Genomic DNA, 17,982 nt, shown 5'->3' with positions numbered 1-17,982 from the left:
ATTTAATAAAAAATTTTGAATTATTGAGTTGTAATAAGTATGGTAAAGATTGGGGAGCATCACAATCTAGGGCCCAGACATCAAGTGGAGCCGAACACACGGGAACATATCATGTTTAGGTCCCAGGCCTCTTTCATAAACTCATATCGGGGGTTCAATCCAAATTTTCTTATATCTCCACCCTTTACGCGCGTCATTACACGCTCCAAGTATTATTACTCCTTGGGATTTCTTTGGTTTATAAAAAGAAAATTACTCCGACTAACTAACTAACTAACTAATGGTAATAATGAATACGAAATTGAACATTAAAAAATAATACATAAAATAAATAAAAAAGAAACAGATGGGAAGCCTCATTTTCTTGTTGTGATCAGAATGCATGTAGCATGATTTTTTTGGGATTTAATTGTATGCTTGATGGAGTCGAACTATATTTTACATAAAAGAAATGTTTTTCTTAGGGACATCATGCCAACGGTAAAAAAAAAAAGATAATTAACTTTTTTAATGATATGGTCCTTCTATATTTTCTTTGACTGATGATGTTGAAAGGCATAAAGTTTTCTTTTTTATTTTTAGTAATTTGATTCACATAAAATTTAAATATTTATAAAATTTAAAATTTAATTCAATTAATTAATATAATTATTTTTAAAAAATAACATTTAATAAATTTTAAATTTTATTTTTAATACTTGAATCCTTTTTCTTATCCATAAACTTTTTTTTTTTGTAAAAAAAAATTATAAACATTTATAGAATTCTTTTTTCCTTTCAAAACTTTAAACCTTTTTTTTTGTTGACCATTGATTCACATTTAAAATAAAATCATTTTAAAATAAATATTCAACAACATAGGGCAGTGAGACACACGCGCAAAAGAAACACGTGAGGCAGCTGACACCTCAGAAAATAACATATGATTTACCCAAAAGAAGGTGAAATTGGCTACTATATATAGGTGGGTAAGTGGGGCTTTTGGTGTTGCTGGAGTTAATTGTTGTAGTAGTAGGCTCAATCAGACTGATGGGTAGGCAACCTTGTTGTGACAAGCTAGGTGTGAAGAAGGGGCCTTGGACAGCCGAGGAAGACAAGAAATTGGTCAATTTTATTCTCACTCAAGGCCAATGTTGCTGGCGTGCCGTCCCCAAGCTCGCCGGCCTCCGCCGCTGCGGCAAAAGTTGTCGACTCCGCTGGACCAATTACCTTCGGCCGGACTTGAAGCGAGGCCTCCTGAATGAAGATGAAGAGCAGCTTGTCATTGATCTGCATGCCCGTCTTGGCAATAGGTTACTCAATTTCCCTCTTTGATTAAATTTTGATGCTTTTTCCATATTGGTTTTGATTTTTTTTTTTTGGAAAGCATCAACTTTATTATTACATAGCTTTTTGGGAGGTTAATTTCTTTCATAAAGTAGTTATTTCAAGTTTTTAATACTACTTTTATTAGTGGGGTCCTGTATATCTAATCATGGTTGGATTTTTGCACTGCAGCATCTACTGAAATGTGGCAAAGATTTGCATACAAAGGGGAGAAAAATGAAATAGAAATTCACTTGAGAAAAATTTTCCTTTTCTTCCTCTCCAGTGTCCTCCTGTTCGTCGATCGATAAGAAAATGTTTCATAACTTGATGATCATTCCATCCCAAACTTAACTCAAATGGAATGAATCTTGTTTTTCTTTTTGAGGATTCTTTGGCTACAATCATAGGATTAATTGAAGAGTTGACAGTATCCGCTGTGAAAGTTGACTTTGTTATAATCTGTCATTTTTTATTGATGTTTTTCTCTGGGTTTCTTGGTTGAAAATAATGTAGTTGTATTCCTCGTAGTCACAGAAAGAAAATTATGACCGACGCTTATGTCTTAGTGTTATGCAAAACGAAATAAATAAACATATAATTGGTGCAATGACATGTAGTAAAAAGAATTAAAATAAAAAAATGCTTATGTCTTAGTACTATGCAGGGGCAACAGTTTAGGAACTGCCTTTTTTTTTAATTATTTTTGACATGATATTTACGTTTTCATTTTCTTTAGGTGGTCCAAAATTGCAGCAAGATTGCCCGGAAGAACTGATAACGAGATCAAGAATCACTGGAACACCCATATTAAGAAGAAGCTTATTAAGATGGGAATTGATCCTGTTACACATGAGCCTCTGCAGAAACCAGACACCCCACAAGAGGCAGCCTGTGGAGCAAATGATCAGCCAAATCTTGATCATGTCTCTTCTACTGGTGATGAATTTAGCCCTCCAACTGAGAATTCCTCGACCGATGAATCGAGGTCATCATCAGTGTCTGGCATTGATGATGACCCCTGGATGAACTTGATATGGTCAGAGGTGTTTCTCAATGACTTGTCATGGAACTTCCCTGGCCCAGATTCGAGGGAAGAATATAGTGAACTTGGGTTTTCTTCATCAGAGCAAAACTCTTTTCCATGGTATTTGGATTACCAAAATATTGAAGATTATCATCAGAGGTTCGAATTTGGTGGCTTCAGTGAAATTGACATTAATTCCCTTGACATGGGTGGCAAGTATTAGCATCCACCTGATAGGAGTGCCTCCTTTTGCACTCATGTAAAAAAAAAAAAAAAGTACAAAAATAAAAAAGCCGTTACGTCTTCATTTTAAATGAACTCTTTAAGCTTAATTTTCAGTTTAATTATTTATCCCTCAGTTAGGATCTTAGAAGAACCGAGGGAAAAAATATGTAAATGGTACTCCTAATTTTTCGTTTTTTTCTTTTGATATAAAAAAAGTCATAGTTTAATAATAAAAAGAGATTACAAATGTTAAAATTTAAAATATATTTTTTAAATGATTGTATAAATCAATTGAATTAAAATTTCAAGTGATATTATCTTCATGTTTATATATATTTATATAATTTTAAGATCCAAACAGATAAATTCGATCCAGGCAGGCCTAGCGGGTGTGCTGTCACTTTGCCAAAAAAGCAAGCATACTCTGTAATCTCTTCAACCTTTTTAATTTATTTTCCATGGATTTTTATGATGTGCCCTTGCATTGGCCATAAGGTTTTCTGGCTTAATTGCATTAGAGAACAGAAAGGGATCTGCCACCAAATGACTGTGTGATTGAAGCTTTTTTATTTTCTTTTTCGGTGAGGACAGACCGCATTTTCTGTAAAGAAACTATAATGCTATTTGGCTATGTAAACGTCTTTCTTTTAGTTGTTCAAAAATAAAAACTTCTATAAATAGTATATGTATTATGTCCTTTTTCTTTTGTAAAATGAACCTTGCTTTTTTTTTTTCTTCTTAACAAGAGAAGAACGAAGACTGGAACCCATCCGGCGGACGATTTCGAAGACTTTTCTAGTGGTAGGTAGCTGGAATCACGGACATATATATATATATTGGTTTCAAAGGAGAGCAAAGCCCAGGGAAGAAGGGAGAGGTTGGAGTCACTCTAGCCTTATGTTTTTCTAAAACTTTCTCAGTTACTAGGCCAAAAATTTGAAGATATCACGTACATATATTTCTATAATTATACAAAGAAGATTAAGATATTATAATTGTAGGAAAAATAAACTTTAAATAGAATTTGCTTTAACCTTAAAATTTTTCTTAATCTTCAAAGCAAAAATTGGTTGGAGGGTTCACTCACCGTCCATGCGTGCGCTTGGCCTTGATCGATGGTCACAGATTATCCTACATTTGACATCCTTTCTCCACGACCTTGCTCGACTAATACTAATTAATTCTTACAGTAGCATCCAAAGAAAGAAAATTTAATTACATTTTCCCACTAACTTGTCCAAATATTTCTTTTAGTTATCACTGTCTGCCATTTTGAAATTATGGTCTAATTCATTGAATATCTTTGGGATTAATTCAAACTAAAAGCCACGAATTTGAGGACAAACGACAAAAGACAAACTAGGGAAATTAATTATAAAAAATTTGTTGATAATATATAGTTAAAAAGTTTTCTCGATAAATAAACAAAGAGTTCGCATTTAAAACACTATCCATGTAATTTTTTAATTTTATAAATAAAATTACAAACTATCATATCTTATTTTTTAAATTAATTTTTTTAATATGTGAATATATGTAATTTTATTAATGAAATTTAAAAATTTTATTGATAATGAATAAGATAATATCTCATAAACAAATTATAATAATTTATCAATCTCATGAAGATGTAAGGAACATGGCCAAATCAACACCACCATCATAATTTATGAAATTCTTCATCCTGAAGTTCACAATGGTATTGAGTCATAGTTAGAAATTAATGTGACTTTTACTTAGAAAATCACCAATGATGATGATTTCAACTTTCCAATGATTACATTCATAATATATAATAATAAAGTTGAAAATCTGTACACTACCAAACTAAGCCTTCATCATCATCATTGCCAAACACGATTTTCTGCTTTTTTATTTCCCAGAAAAAAAAAAAAAGATAATTAGACTCACTCTATCTTTGAGCAGATAAAGGGGAAATCATGAATTAAAATACTAATCAGAATCTTGGCATGTCTCAATCCAAATTTTTCGGTGCCTATCCATTGGCTTGGTTTTTTAGTGACTATTCAGGGATGTCGCAAACAAGCACAGCACTTTTGGCCTAAGAAATTCAAGGTGATTTTAACGTATCCTATATATAAATGCTGTAAATTTTATTTTATATATATAGTTGCTTTTTTTTTATATACTTTTTTATTTTTTTAATATTTAATAAATATTTTTAAAATTTATAATATATATATATATATGATGAAGATTTTATTTTTATATGTGTGAGACTCAATTATATCCATTTTTTTTCTTTTTTACCTTTTTCCTTTTTAAAAAATATTTAATAAATACTTTTTAGGATTTTATGTAAGATTTTATTTGATACTGAATGTATGCCGCTTGTATTTTTTTTTATTTTTTATTTCTTTTAATTTTATATATATTTAATAGATAAATTTTTAGATTTGGTTTCTCGTATTTGCTTTTTTTTATATTTTTGTTTTTTTTATTTTTTATAGAGTGCCATGTGTCCTTTTACTTTTCAATGTTTTACTTAGATGTCAACAAGTGAGTACTTGATATTTTTAGATGCTCGTACTCAATGCTCGAACTGGATTATTTATCAAAATACTCGAACTCAATAAGTACCCAAATATTTTTTTATTTTTACCATTCAAAATCTACCCATAGAAAATACATACCAATTACCCGGACACATTAAATGCCAATTTCTAAGTCAAAGTTTGCCTTTGAAACTTAAACTTAAAATAAATATTAATCATATTATTAAAAAAATTCTAAATTAATATATTAAAATTACCTCGTAAAAATAAATTAAAGTAAAAAATAATAATTAAGATATTTAATGAATTAATTTAGTTAGAATTATATTAATAATAAATAATTTACAAATAAAAAAAAATATATAATATTAAAAAATATTTTTTATAATGGAATTCAAATTGTGAGTATCCTAATATCACTATTCAAATTATATCCGAACTAGTGAAAGATAATAATTTTACTATTTGAATCGGATTATAAGATATCTTAATTTTATTTAATTGAGTTGGATAATTTTCAATACTCATTTATAGGTATCCATTGCTATCCCTGCTTTTTATTTTTATTTTTAAATATTTTATAACTCTTTGTTGTTCGTGGGATCGACTTTTTTATTGTTTGTAGAACGCATTTTTTTTCTTTTTCTTTTTTTTCTTAGCTTTGACTTAATTGCTTGAGCGTATGTGTTCTTTTTTTTTTCTCTTTTTTTAATGTTTAATAAATTTTTTTAGTTTTTAATGGGTCGCTTAATACTAAAATATTTTTTATTAAGCAAAATTTACAATTAAAAATGTGAAATAATTGATATTTAATAGATTTTGATTTATCTCAATCTAATAAAATTTTTTCTTTAAATCATGATTAACTTGAGACGAATAGAATTTGTTAAAAAGAAATAAGTTAAGATTAAAAGTATATTTAAAATATTTTATTTTGATATATTTTGAGGTATATATTGTGTCAATGTGGCACTTTTTGTGAACTCTTGATTTTTTTTTATTTTTTTATTAAATAAATTTTGTAAAAAAATACATCTTAATCTTTTTTTTAATTTATTTTTTTTCACTTTTTTTGTATTTATATTTTCATTGGATAAATTTTATGAAAAAAAACTGATTAAAATATCTGTGTTTTATTTTTGTTTCTTTACCCTTTGTCTTTTTTTATTTTTTAATTAAATAAAATTTATAAAAAATATTTAATAACTAAAAATGACAAAATAAAATAATAAAAAAAAGATTCGCGACAACGTGAAGACATTTTTCTAATAAAAATAAACTCACCAAGTGCTCATGTCATCATTAGTCCTACTGCCGAAAAGTACGAATAAAGTTTAGTTGTACCGTCACTAGTTATACAAATACTCGTGCACTTTGGCCTTTAAGTAAAAAAATTGTTAAGGTTGTGTTTGAATAAAATTTTGAAAAATTTAAAATTAAAGTATTTAAAAATGCATCATTTTAAAATTTTAGTATTTGTAATTATTTTATTTAGATAAATATTCTTAAAAATTTTAGTCCATTGGAATTTAATGAAATAAAAAAATTATAAAAGAAAATTAATAATATTAAAGATAAAATATATGTATAAAAATCAATAATGCAATAGGAGTATTATTAGATTTTTCAAAATATATAGATATTATTAATAATATTAAAAATATATTAAAATTAAATAAAGTGATATTTTTTTTTAATTTTATATTTTGCAATGACTTATATGCAATAAAGAGATTGAAGTGTTTAAATTTTTTTTTAAATTTTATTTTATTTTTTTGTTTAGAAAAGGGTATAAACCTTAAAAATATATATATATATATATATATAACTCGAAATCAAAACTTTTATTTTTTCATAAAACTTTAATTATTAAATCAAGACGAAGATTATTTTATTTTTACCCAAGCAAATAAATTCATTTTTGAATATTTAAAAACCTTACATGAAATAAAATCTCTAGTTCAAATGTCTCATCCAAGCAAACTCTAATTGGAATAACGATTAACTTCTAATTGCATTTTTTTTTTTTGGTTTTTGATTTTTTTTTAAAAGCCTTCAATTCTAACTATTGTGTATAAATTTTCATTTATATAATTACTTAATCAAGTTAGTAAAGAATAATTTTAAAAAATAATGAAAATAAAGATTAAATTAGTTAAAATTAATAATATCTGGTAAAATAATTTTAACTTAATAATAAAAGATATTTATTTAGAAAAAAACCTCCTAAAATATATACTTATTGTTAAAATTTTTATATTTTCATACATAAACAAGGCAATACTTATCATTCAACAAAAAAAAAATTCAAACAATTTATATTCTTTTAAAATAAGAAAGTTATTCTATAGCCGAACAATTTTTCTAGTATTATAAGCATAGTAAATTTCATTAAATAACTGTTTAGTTCAAATTTTAAATTATTCAATATATATTTTTGCATAGGATAAGTATTTACATTCGAACATTTTGAACTATAAGCTTGTATAAATATCTAATATCATATTATCAAATCACTTCAGTTCAATTTTAATAAAGGTTTTTTTTTTTTTTTAATGAAAATGACCATTACAGCTGCATAACGTATCTCACCTATAATCCTATGTGTTCTAAGCTAAAAATTTGGTCACGTACAAGAAAGATAATTGCAGTGTCATTGTTAATTTAACAGAGCCATTTATATATTGAGCCATTTGCATTTTTTTACTAACTGTACCTACACTAACGTGTTCTATTTTCACTTATTTAGAACAAAAAAACAAAAACAAAGGGGAATATAAAGATTTAAGATCCAAAAAGCCATCAAGGGAATGTTACTAAGATATTATGTACTACTAAAGCCATTGTCTTGACGCATTCATACCATGAGTACCACTTACAGTTCTTTTTCTGGCATTCTTTATGTGTTTTCCTTTTGATTCTCAAAGTTTTAAAACTTTTTATAATGTGCCAATGATTGATAAAATTTGGTGCCTTGAAGCATCACAGACCCGTTTACCATAAATCCTGGCTAGTTGGTGGGTGGGGGGGAAAAGAAGCCTAAAAGCCTAGGGCAAGTGGAATGCTGAATCACATATTTTAGTTTCATTGGATGTCATGTCCCTTAAAGTTAAGTAAAGAAATGCTTACTTGCTCAGTGCTTCAGTTCCAAAAAACATACAAGTCCTCATAGCCAATCACCATCTGTAATTTGAGCGATAATTGCTACCTAGAACATCTCTTGCCACATGCAGCTCTTAGCTGCTTGGCCTCTAATGTTTGCGATGAGTTATATTGTCACTGCCTGCCGCCTGGCAAGCCAGAGAATCCAAGATATGCAGAGTAGAAAACAGTGAAATAGCAGCATACGCTTGTGAAGTTTTCAATAATTATCCAATAAAGAGTATAAAAGCATATACATGAAAAGGTGACAACATTAGGAAAACAAAAATAAGAGCATGGTAGTATTGGGGTGGGGGTCAGGGAGGGAACCGGATGGGGAAGGCAGGACTGGATGTACAGGTGGAACTATGACAGGCTTCTGCAGTTCATTCGTACTGTCAGCTGATTATAGTACATCCTTTCTAACTGATGTCTGCATATAATTTTCATCAGAAAAATCAACTGCTCCACTTTCAGTTGGAGCCCATGTTGAGCCAGATGAACCTTGTCTTGAACTTCTCAGGCCAAAGATAGATGAAAGCAATTGTGTCAAAGAAGAAACTTACACATGAGAGAACAGATGGACAAATAAGTGATAGGATATAAATATTTACTAAACCAGTCATGGCACAGATGGTTTGGGAGCTTGTGCTGATTCCTTGGCGCTCTTTACAACCAGATCATAATTGATCGAAGCCAGTTGAGACAAATTCTGTGAAAATAAAAAGTTCAGTGAAATCTACAATCTGACTGCAACATTAGTAATAAGAGCGCAAATGATGTTTAAGCACAACATTAGTTTAAAGTTTCTATTTTCTTTTCCAGAAAGACAACCATTTTTCCTCAATCCCTGGGTACAATTAGACTTCCACTTCCACCAATATGATAAAACTTGAAGTTTATAAGTTCTCAAAAATTAATTTAGAATGTGTAGGGATACTAAAGCTCATCTACTGAATTATCTAAATGACATACAATTATTTCATTTCCATCAAGTTATAAGGGAACTACAAAATTAGTAATAGTAGTCATTCTCACCTTATATGAGAAATTACTAAATGAGTACTTCACAGTAAGGGTTGGGGCACTGAAATCCGTCAAACTGCCACATTCATCCCCCTGTATCAGAGGCATAAGAATTCTCAGAATGACGATGGTCCATACTTCATAGGTGACCGGTTCCAATTAAACATCTGTGCAATTCTTAAGATGGATATGGCAATCATAACTCTTAAAGAATTATTCAGTCTAATAATTTTATTTCATGTTCACTGTTTAAAGATAGAGCTTTTTTCTTCACCTAAAAATGATCAATGTAATCTCATCAATCAAATCAAGTCCTATCAACCATTGAAACTAAACCCTTTTGTTACCGAAAAGATAGAACATAGAAGTTGCTTCCTTAATTTGCTGTGTAGCACAGGCATCAATAATCATGGTGTCATCCACTATAAACAAATAACAAATTAAAAAAACGTTAAAATTTGCACATACATCTTCATCCTGCATGTTGCTAACTGAACCGCTGCTGCAGGTGTCAGTCATGTCATCAAAGTCACTACTTCCATGAACTTGTTCATCTTCTGGGTTCCATATATGCCGGCTCATAAAGTAACTAGTGTCATGTGCTTCAGTTGATGGTATGAACATAGCCTGCATCTCAGTCAGGAACCTCACTAAGTGCTGCAAATATGTTAATCCCTAATCCTTTTTCCTTTTGCTCCAACTCAGTTATTATTGTTTTAAAGGATGATGAAATTAAAAAGAAGACCTTTTGTCTTGCAAGTGTGCCCCAATTAATATCCTTGAAGAAAGAATGTTGCTTCACCTGTCAGAAACATTCAATTAACTGGAAACATTCAATTAACTGTAAACATTATTGTGACTTATAAGAAGTCCTTGCCAATAGCTCTAAGCAATTACCTCACTGGCTCCTGTGGCTCCTAGCCTTTGAACTGGATTTTCTGTTAACAATCTGAAAAGGAGAAAAACAAAAGGTTAAAGCATAAGGAAGGAAATCTTTTCCACAATTCCTCAACCCACAGGAGAGCCGAAGGGCCTCTATAACCAGTCAATACTATAACTAACATTGGGATCAATATTGTTCTAATGGATGCCATTGACTGTTGTCATGATTAAGTAATTCTTTCATATAAGGATGATGCCTTTCTTTCTTGCATTTTTTTTTTTTTTGAGGAAAGGATAAAACCACTCTTGTTTTTTCTGTTTAGCTGAATATCTTCAGATGGATTCAACCATGCATTTAACTGGAGTTTTTAATTCCCAACTATGCAGGCAAGACGGATTCCATTCAGTTTATGGTCATGCTCTTTGAAAGATGCTCATGTATAGAAGTTTTTTTATTAGTCCACTGCTTTTCTCATGATCACGCAACGAGAATTCTATCAATACAAAATCTACTTCGGGAATGAATGCTGTACTTAGAATTGACTGTATATAGCCAAAAGGAAAATGGTCGAACTCCATTCTATCTTTCTAATAAAAGGCATAGTAACAATCTTCATGATAGAGTACAGATATCATGAACAGTTCTGCAAGGTAAATATCCATAAATTGCAGAAATCCTTTGTTTGTAAAGCTTACTTGTCAATCAGATCATATGCTTCATACGACATCTCCTCTGGTACCTTGGGCCAGGGTATATTTCTATTCATTATGTTGTCAAAAATTTGCTGCAATTAGCAAGACAAAATAGTACTAATGTCAAGCTATAACAACTATTATCAATTATATAACATAAGAATGAAAAATAAAATTCTATGTTCAGGGGATTCTACTTAAATTGAAGGATTTCAAAATATTGAACTTAAGAGTAAATCCTTCTGATCATATCCATTGGTCAGACTGCAGTTAAGAAAACATAGAAACTCAAGCTTTGAGGATACCATATTTATGAGGATATAATGTCTAAAGATGGGTTTTAAAATTATTTAAAGAATCATTCATTGCAGAATGAGCTGCTGGATTTCCTAAGGTCCGTACTTAACCAGGTATGAAGAAAATTTGTGGATCTGTAGGCTATCTGGGAGTACTTCTTGATAGATCAAGAACATTGTATGCTAATATTTTAGCATCCTCATATTATGAGAATTAGGAGACATCAAATTAACTTATATTTACAGTCAAACTAGCAAAAGCAATGTCTCCTTGCATGATATGGATTCCAAACATTCATGATCTGGATGTGAATGAGGTGAATTACCTATCCCTCTGTCTATTAGTGAACTATCTGTCTATTAGTGAACTATCTCTCCAAGGATTGTGAAAGATGTTCCACCAGAAATATTCTTGTTATTGCTTCAACTCATATTTCCCAAAAAGTGGATCCCACTCTAATAGCCCCGAATAAATTAAACACATGTATTAAGATACGAAGGCTTCTTATTCCACAACAACGAAAGCACTTTTTTCACTCTTTCAGATTTAGAGCCTACCACAGTTTCAAAATTTTCAAATAAATAAAAACAGAAGTGAGGCAGTCATAGCATGGCTTCAAAATCCTTTTTCTCTATTTTCCTTTTGAAAATTTGGTTTAGTGTTTTAAATGTGTCTAACTGTTTGTTTAGTCATGGCTACAAGCATGAAAATCTTTCCACACCAATTATTTTTATCCCAGCCTACCGGTGTGCTTAATTCTCCATATCTGTATCTTTGCTTCAAATGTCAGTATATCATCTTAGGGAACAATGCAAATCATGTGCTCATGTTGCATAAATTAATTTGCACTTATAGAAGCTAATGAGTAGTGAAGTAAGATGGTATGATCCCTCTTAAAGTCGATATAGAGTGAACCAGACAAACACTGGTTTGAATTACGTGAAAATGTCTCAATACTTCCTCAAAAAAATAAAAAAATGTTCTGATCAAAAGAGGAAAAAACCAATTCTTACATACATACATACATATATATATGTATGTATGTATATAGCCATAATCCAAAATCATTCAAGTTTTGGATAACCTACCTGTGGGGTTTCAGCATTGAATGGAGGAAGTCCTACAAGTAGCTCAAAAAGAATGACACCTACAGACCACCAGTCAGCAGTTGCACCTACAAAGAAAACGGAGTAAGAACAAAAAATAATCAAGAGCAAGAAAAAGGGAAACTTTAAACTTCATGATACATGTGTTATCTGATTTGTAAATAGTGGATACCATGTCCCATTCCAAGAAGTATCTCAGGGGCTAAATAGTCAGGAGTGCCAACAACTGAATGCTTTTGACGCTGTTCTCTCTTTAGTGAAGTTTGTTCTTTGGGTTCATCTTCCAGAAATCCACTACTGCCAAGTGATGGACCTGATAAGTCGTCTGTACTGTTGATAAGACCAACCTTTGAGAGCCCAAAATCTGTCAACTATAATCAAAGGGATTAGAGCTTCATGAGAAGTTATGTGTAATTTTCTCATGGCAGCATTAAAATTAGAAGAGTTCAACAACATTACAAGCAAAACAAAATATCGCATAGCCTATCTTTGTGTTGCAACGATTTTCTGTAAATAAAATCAAAGATATTGACCTTGATGTGACCATCTTGACCAATCAACAAGTTGTCAGGCTTCAGGTCCCTATGTATGACATTTAAAGAATGCAAATACTCCAAGGCAAGAACCTGAGAAATATAAAACAAACTATTTGTACCATTGTGAGAATTTTATTGGGTCCAGCATAGGTACGCATGTCTTATAAAATGCTGGATATATTGTGGCCCTTACAACTTCTGCAATATATACACGCCCCATATCCTCATCTAAGCAGCCTAGATTTCGCAATAAAGAGAAAAGATCTCCACCATTTAGATACTCCATGACCAAGTAAAGATTTTCTCTGCATGTAAACGAGTAAAAAAATCGGACCTGTTCAATCATCAGACGTATCCATATCAGTAAGTTATGTACACAGAATGCATTCCTAAAACTATTGTAATCTTGAAGCTCACCACAAAAGGATTGCGGACAGATATTAGGATGTTACGCTCAGCCAAAATACTTTCAACTGCATTTTTACGAATCATGTCTGCCTTCTTCAAAACCTGTAGAAGTAGAAACAACATTTAGTTACTACAAACAATTAACACGTAAAACGTATTTGTTAGTGTCAACCATTTTCTGGTTACATATACACCGACCTTTATAGCAAATAAGTCTCCAGTTGCTCTTTTTCTAGCAAGGAAAACTCGCCCAAATGCTCCTCTGCTGATTGGCTTTATTATTTCAAAATCTTCTATAGATGTTCGATCCTTACCACATGGATTAATAGGACTTGCGCGTAGACTACGAACTGTCTCATCATCTACTGAGCTATCTTCATCAGCCATATGATTCGATGAGTCGACTTTTTCATCCTCTATCTGCCCACAAAGATGCACATATTTTTCCCTATAATTTAAAAAAGAAAAAAAAAATCGTATAGATGAGAAGGTATGCCTGGATATGGCATAAAAACCAGCCAATATAAAAGTTATTAAAACAATGAAATGGTGATGGAAACATGGGCTAAAATCCATATTTTAGATTTGCCAATGAATTTCACTAAATAGAACCTATCAACAAACTGAAACAAATATGTGACTATAAATTCTGGAATAAACGTTAACTTACTGTAATAGTTTTTCTAAACGTCTTCCAAAAGTTTCTACAACAAGGGCATCTGCCTTCCTATCTTGGATGGCATATTTTAGTTCGTCCAGTTGTTCAAGCATACACTCCAATGTACTGTAATCACAGTCATTTGCATTTGCAACAGAGCGAGCAATATCTAGCAACTTTTGAATCTGCAAATTTAAGACAAAGAAATTCTAAAAATCAACATCAGAATTTGCATCTTGACCACTCAATCAGTTATAAATGGTCATAAGATCTTTGTATACAAAATCACATGATAGTAAAGATTGTGGATGTCATAGTTTGATATGCTTACTAATGCAAAACAGAATATCACAGAAGCTATATATTTTAAAAGGAAAATAAAACTCTATGGTAGTCATATCAGATTAAACACTAAGCAAGACCATTGCAATTATGATGTAGAATCAAACTGCATATAAATAAATAAATCTACATTAAGAAAGGAAGCAACAATAAGGGTCATGTTGGAAACAAAATTAGTAAGGGCATATGATAAGTATTTACAGAGAAGCGATTCAACACAAGGTTAAGCACACAGAAATATAACTTATGACAATCGTAACCTGTTGCTGATTCTCAAGCTCTGTTATTCTTCTCTGTTCACTCAACAGTAATTCAATCTGGCTAGTTCTTGGAGTTAACAATGGTGATCGTGGTGTCAAGCTTCCTCCTGATGAGGCTTTTGGGCCTAGATCAGGTGTGGTTAGATTTAAATGTGTTTCACATGACACATCATTCAGAACATTCGGATCCTCCATAAGAAATGCGTTATCAACATCAGGAACACAATCCAGCACGTCATCAGAGCATTGACGTGAATGATTGCGATGCTTTGGTGAGAAGTCATCAATATCTTCATGTGTACTTGATGTAGAAACTCTTGTAGCGTCAAAACTTTCACGTGGAGTGTCTGTACTTTTAGGTGTGCTTTTCGGTGTCCACGATTCAAGAATTTTATCAAGGGTTTCTCCAACTCTTTCAAGACGTTCATTTACGGTTAAGCCTTTCAAGTCACATCTATCAGCAATGGTACATATTCGAGAGTGCTCTTCCACATGTACGACCGGTATTTCAACCTCACAAATCCGACAAATCATTGAATTTTCATATGTTACGCTTTGATGATCACCCCAGAATGGCCAAGAAGTTTTTGTTGTTTTGGAAGATGGAGGATGGCCAGATGGAGTTTCAAGAGTTTCAGTTCTAGGAGTTTCATCTTTAGCTTGAGATTGTTCTGCTTTATTTTTGGAATTTGTATCAGCAGTATCATGTCCTTTGCGATTTCTCCCAGCTGCAGATGGAAGTCTCTTCCAAGATGACATCCTATAGCTGCTTGTAGTTGAATCAAAACTTTTGGCAGTATCAACCTCTGCACCTACATTTGCATTATTTAAAATTAGACCAACTTGATCTTGTTTCATCATCAAACTGCTTTTCTCTTGCCCTTGTGATTTCTTCATCTGTTTCTCACTCATTCCCTGTCCACCACTTAATTGACCACTAATATCCTGCTGTGCAAATTCGTACATATGTTCTGGATAAACTCCAAGATCACTAAGTTGGTGAAGCCCCAAAATGTGATCTTCATCATAACCACTCTCTTTATGGAACTGCACAAGCCGGGTGCACCGGGTAAGAATAAAAAGCAGGCGGGTATGTGCTTGTTTGAGGATCCCCATTGGTAGCTCCTGCCTTCTATCATCTAAATTCTGAACAATGCCTTCACATTTGACCCAGAATTCACAAGCAGGCATCTTTGCACAACGCTGTGCTACAACCAGCAAATCCTCCAAGCTCTCTTTCCATTCAGGATGAGAATCAGATGTCTTTTCAAGAATCCCCACTAAATCTCCAGCAAAAACACCCAAATCAGAGTTCACTTCCTCTTTTAATCTGTCAAACTTCACCCTGGTTGCCACCAGAACCTCCTGAAAATTGGATTCATTTAATACATTTATGAACGTAAAATAGCTAAACAAGAAGATAAACCAAAATAAAGAAACTGTCAAAAAATTTTAGAGTGGAGTGCACCAGCTGTGACACGAATGCTCTTTAATTGTGTTTAAACTTTGAAGCCATTGTGAGGAACAAAGAACATTGTAAAAATTAGTTGAGGACTTAATGAAGAATAGCTCATTAAATAACTAGTAGTTCTTTCTCTTTTTTTTTTTTTTTTCTTTGAAGTTTTCTACTTCAATGAAAAAAAAGGAGCAAGTTACCTCCATGTGGCCGAAAGCACGAGATTTCTTAAGAGGAAAAGGCCGTACTCCTTTGGAATTAAGCTCATGGGAGAAGCTTTTCACATCAGGAGCTTTCTTCTTCCGCCCACTGGTAACACGCAGTATGGCCTGGAAACGTGGCGACTGCATTTCCTTGGCAAAAGCAAAATGATTACTCCACGAAAAACAAAAGCATTGTAGAAAGCCTGTGTGACATTATTAAACTTACCGTATAGAACTATGTAACATGTCTAATTTAAAAAAAAAAAAAAAACACTAATCAATTTACCTCCAACCCCGTATTAAGCGGTGATGGAACCCTTTGCGATTTTGATTGATTCCATGCAACCTTTTTCCCTATAAACGCTCATGCAATCACCAAAAAATGAAATTATTTATTCATTCATTTCCGCAAATTCTCAAATCATTAAGTATATGTTCCAACTTCCAACGGGTAATCAAACTTGATCTTGTAAGTAAAATCATTACTTTGAAAACAAATACGTATATTTAAAATAAAAAAAAGTTGTTCTGCATCTATATCGAGCAGAAAGCGATAGGTACCTTGATCAATAGGCTTAAGGTTGGGACATTGAGAAGTGCATGTTTCAATCCCAGAACATAGCTTTTCCTTATTAGCGACGTTTCCAAGCTTACCACCTACATTTCCAAGATTCGAAGGCTTTCTGGAAGAGGAAGAGAACCTGAGAGGAGACGGCAACGGAGTGGATCTTGTTCTAATGCGGTTTAATCCGAGAGTAGACGCTAGAATTATCGACGAATCATCGTCGCCGCACATATTTCGTTTGAATGATTCGTCCTCACCGTAATCATAGTAACCAAAACCAAAATCACCATCTTCTTCTTCGTGGACTTCATCAATGTCGTCGCTGCTGCTTCTGCTATCGTCTGATTTCTCCCCTGGTTCGCTCCTGGATCGCTGAATAGGGATCGGAGGGATCTTACGGAGCTTCGTCGTTGATGATGGTGACGACGTCGCCGTCGTCATTGTCGTCGGTGTTGGCGTTGGATCTTGATTCTTATCCGTCGACGACATCGTTTTTCATTTACAAAAGTGCGCTATTGGAAAAAAAAAAATCAGAGAAATCATTTTGGTACAGAGAGTGAGATTTCGCGGAAATAGTGCGTTTAAAGTTATAAACAACGATAACAGTTTTTTTTGCATCGAGTTGTTTTTGTTTCTTTCTTTTTCAATTTAATTTTTCTTTCAGTTTTGAAAAAACGTGCATACCGCGAACTCCTTATTAACAGAACAGTCAAAACCGGCCCGCGTCTTTTTTGAGAAAAGAGTATTATTATCCTGGAAAGTGGATATATTTCAGTTCCTCTACAAGATCGGTAATAAAAATGCCGTTTATTTAAAGAATAAAATATATTATTCATAACTCCTTGATCTGGCGGTTAAAATGCTTTGAGTAAGAGATAAAAATATTGATTTTGAATCAATTTTTTTTTACGAGTTATGTTCGTCTTATATACTAAATAAATAAATAAAATATATCAATAAACACTTACTTATAGTGATGTCATTTAATTATTTAAATTTTTGTTTAATAATTATTATTTGAATAAATATATTTTTATTCAATCTTTAATTTTTAACAATATGCTAACGTAGTAATTAATATTACTTTAGATGTCAGATGCCACGTAACATTGGCACGTTATTTGACATACAACGTGATATTATTAGTTTTATGATTGTAAATGATATATTAATATTCGTAAGTTATTCGGATTCGATTCGAATAAAATTTAAATTCAATTCAATTATTATCGAGTCGAGCTCGAGTAGTTTGATTTATCGATCGAGCTGAGTTCGAATATTTTTTTACCTGGTTCAAGTAGCTCGCAAGCCTAATCGAACTTTTATATTTAAATTT

General features: G+C 31.9%; 2 protein-coding genes across 6 annotated transcripts; one reads left to right on the top strand and one right to left on the bottom strand.

Annotated features, from left to right (window-relative positions):
• Positions 1-976: 976 nt before the first annotated feature.
• On the top strand, positions 977-2,819 carry LOC111289875 (MYB-like transcription factor ODO1). The gene is made up of 2 exons (XM_089768116.1): positions 977-1,292; positions 2,045-2,819. Exons 1-2 carry the CDS (start codon positions 1,030-1,032, stop codon positions 2,553-2,555), a joined length of 774 nt encoding a protein of 257 aa, XP_089624242.1. The 5' UTR covers positions 977-1,029; the 3' UTR covers positions 2,556-2,819.
• Positions 2,820-8,420: 5,601 nt separating this feature from the next.
• On the bottom strand, positions 8,421-17,268 carry LOC111290584 (putative serine/threonine protein kinase IRE). 5 transcript variants are annotated; one of them, XM_089768113.1, is made up of 18 exons: positions 16,643-17,268; positions 16,368-16,435; positions 16,079-16,222; positions 14,423-15,787; positions 13,833-14,005; positions 13,361-13,610; positions 13,172-13,264; positions 12,948-13,088; positions 12,752-12,844; positions 12,391-12,589; positions 12,201-12,286; positions 10,819-10,907; positions 10,138-10,189; positions 9,986-10,042; positions 9,709-9,867; positions 9,253-9,333; positions 8,829-8,926; positions 8,421-8,729 (listed from the first exon to the last, which is right to left on the bottom strand). In XM_089768113.1, exons 1-17 carry the CDS (start codon positions 17,133-17,135, stop codon positions 8,837-8,839), a joined length of 3,633 nt encoding a protein of 1,210 aa, XP_089624239.1. In that variant the 5' UTR covers positions 17,136-17,268; the 3' UTR covers positions 8,421-8,729; positions 8,829-8,836. The 5 variants fall into 5 exon arrangements, 4 of the variants coding, with proteins under 4 accessions (XP_089624239.1, XP_022737680.2, XP_089624241.1 ...); XR_016346416.1 differs by having other exon boundaries at positions 8,421-8,926; positions 12,391-12,582; XM_022881945.2 differs by having other exon boundaries at positions 8,421-8,926.
• Positions 17,269-17,982: the final 714 nt, after the last annotated feature.

This window comes from Durio zibethinus, chromosome 11 (genome assembly GCF_047325235.1).
Source record: "Durio zibethinus cultivar Kanyao isolate XHJ-2024 chromosome 11, ASM4732523v1, whole genome shotgun sequence".
Classification (NCBI taxonomy): domain Eukaryota; kingdom Viridiplantae; phylum Streptophyta; class Magnoliopsida; order Malvales; family Malvaceae; genus Durio; species Durio zibethinus.
The sequence above is the reverse complement of the archived record's forward strand: the minus strand, read 5'-3'. Positions and strand labels throughout refer to the sequence as shown.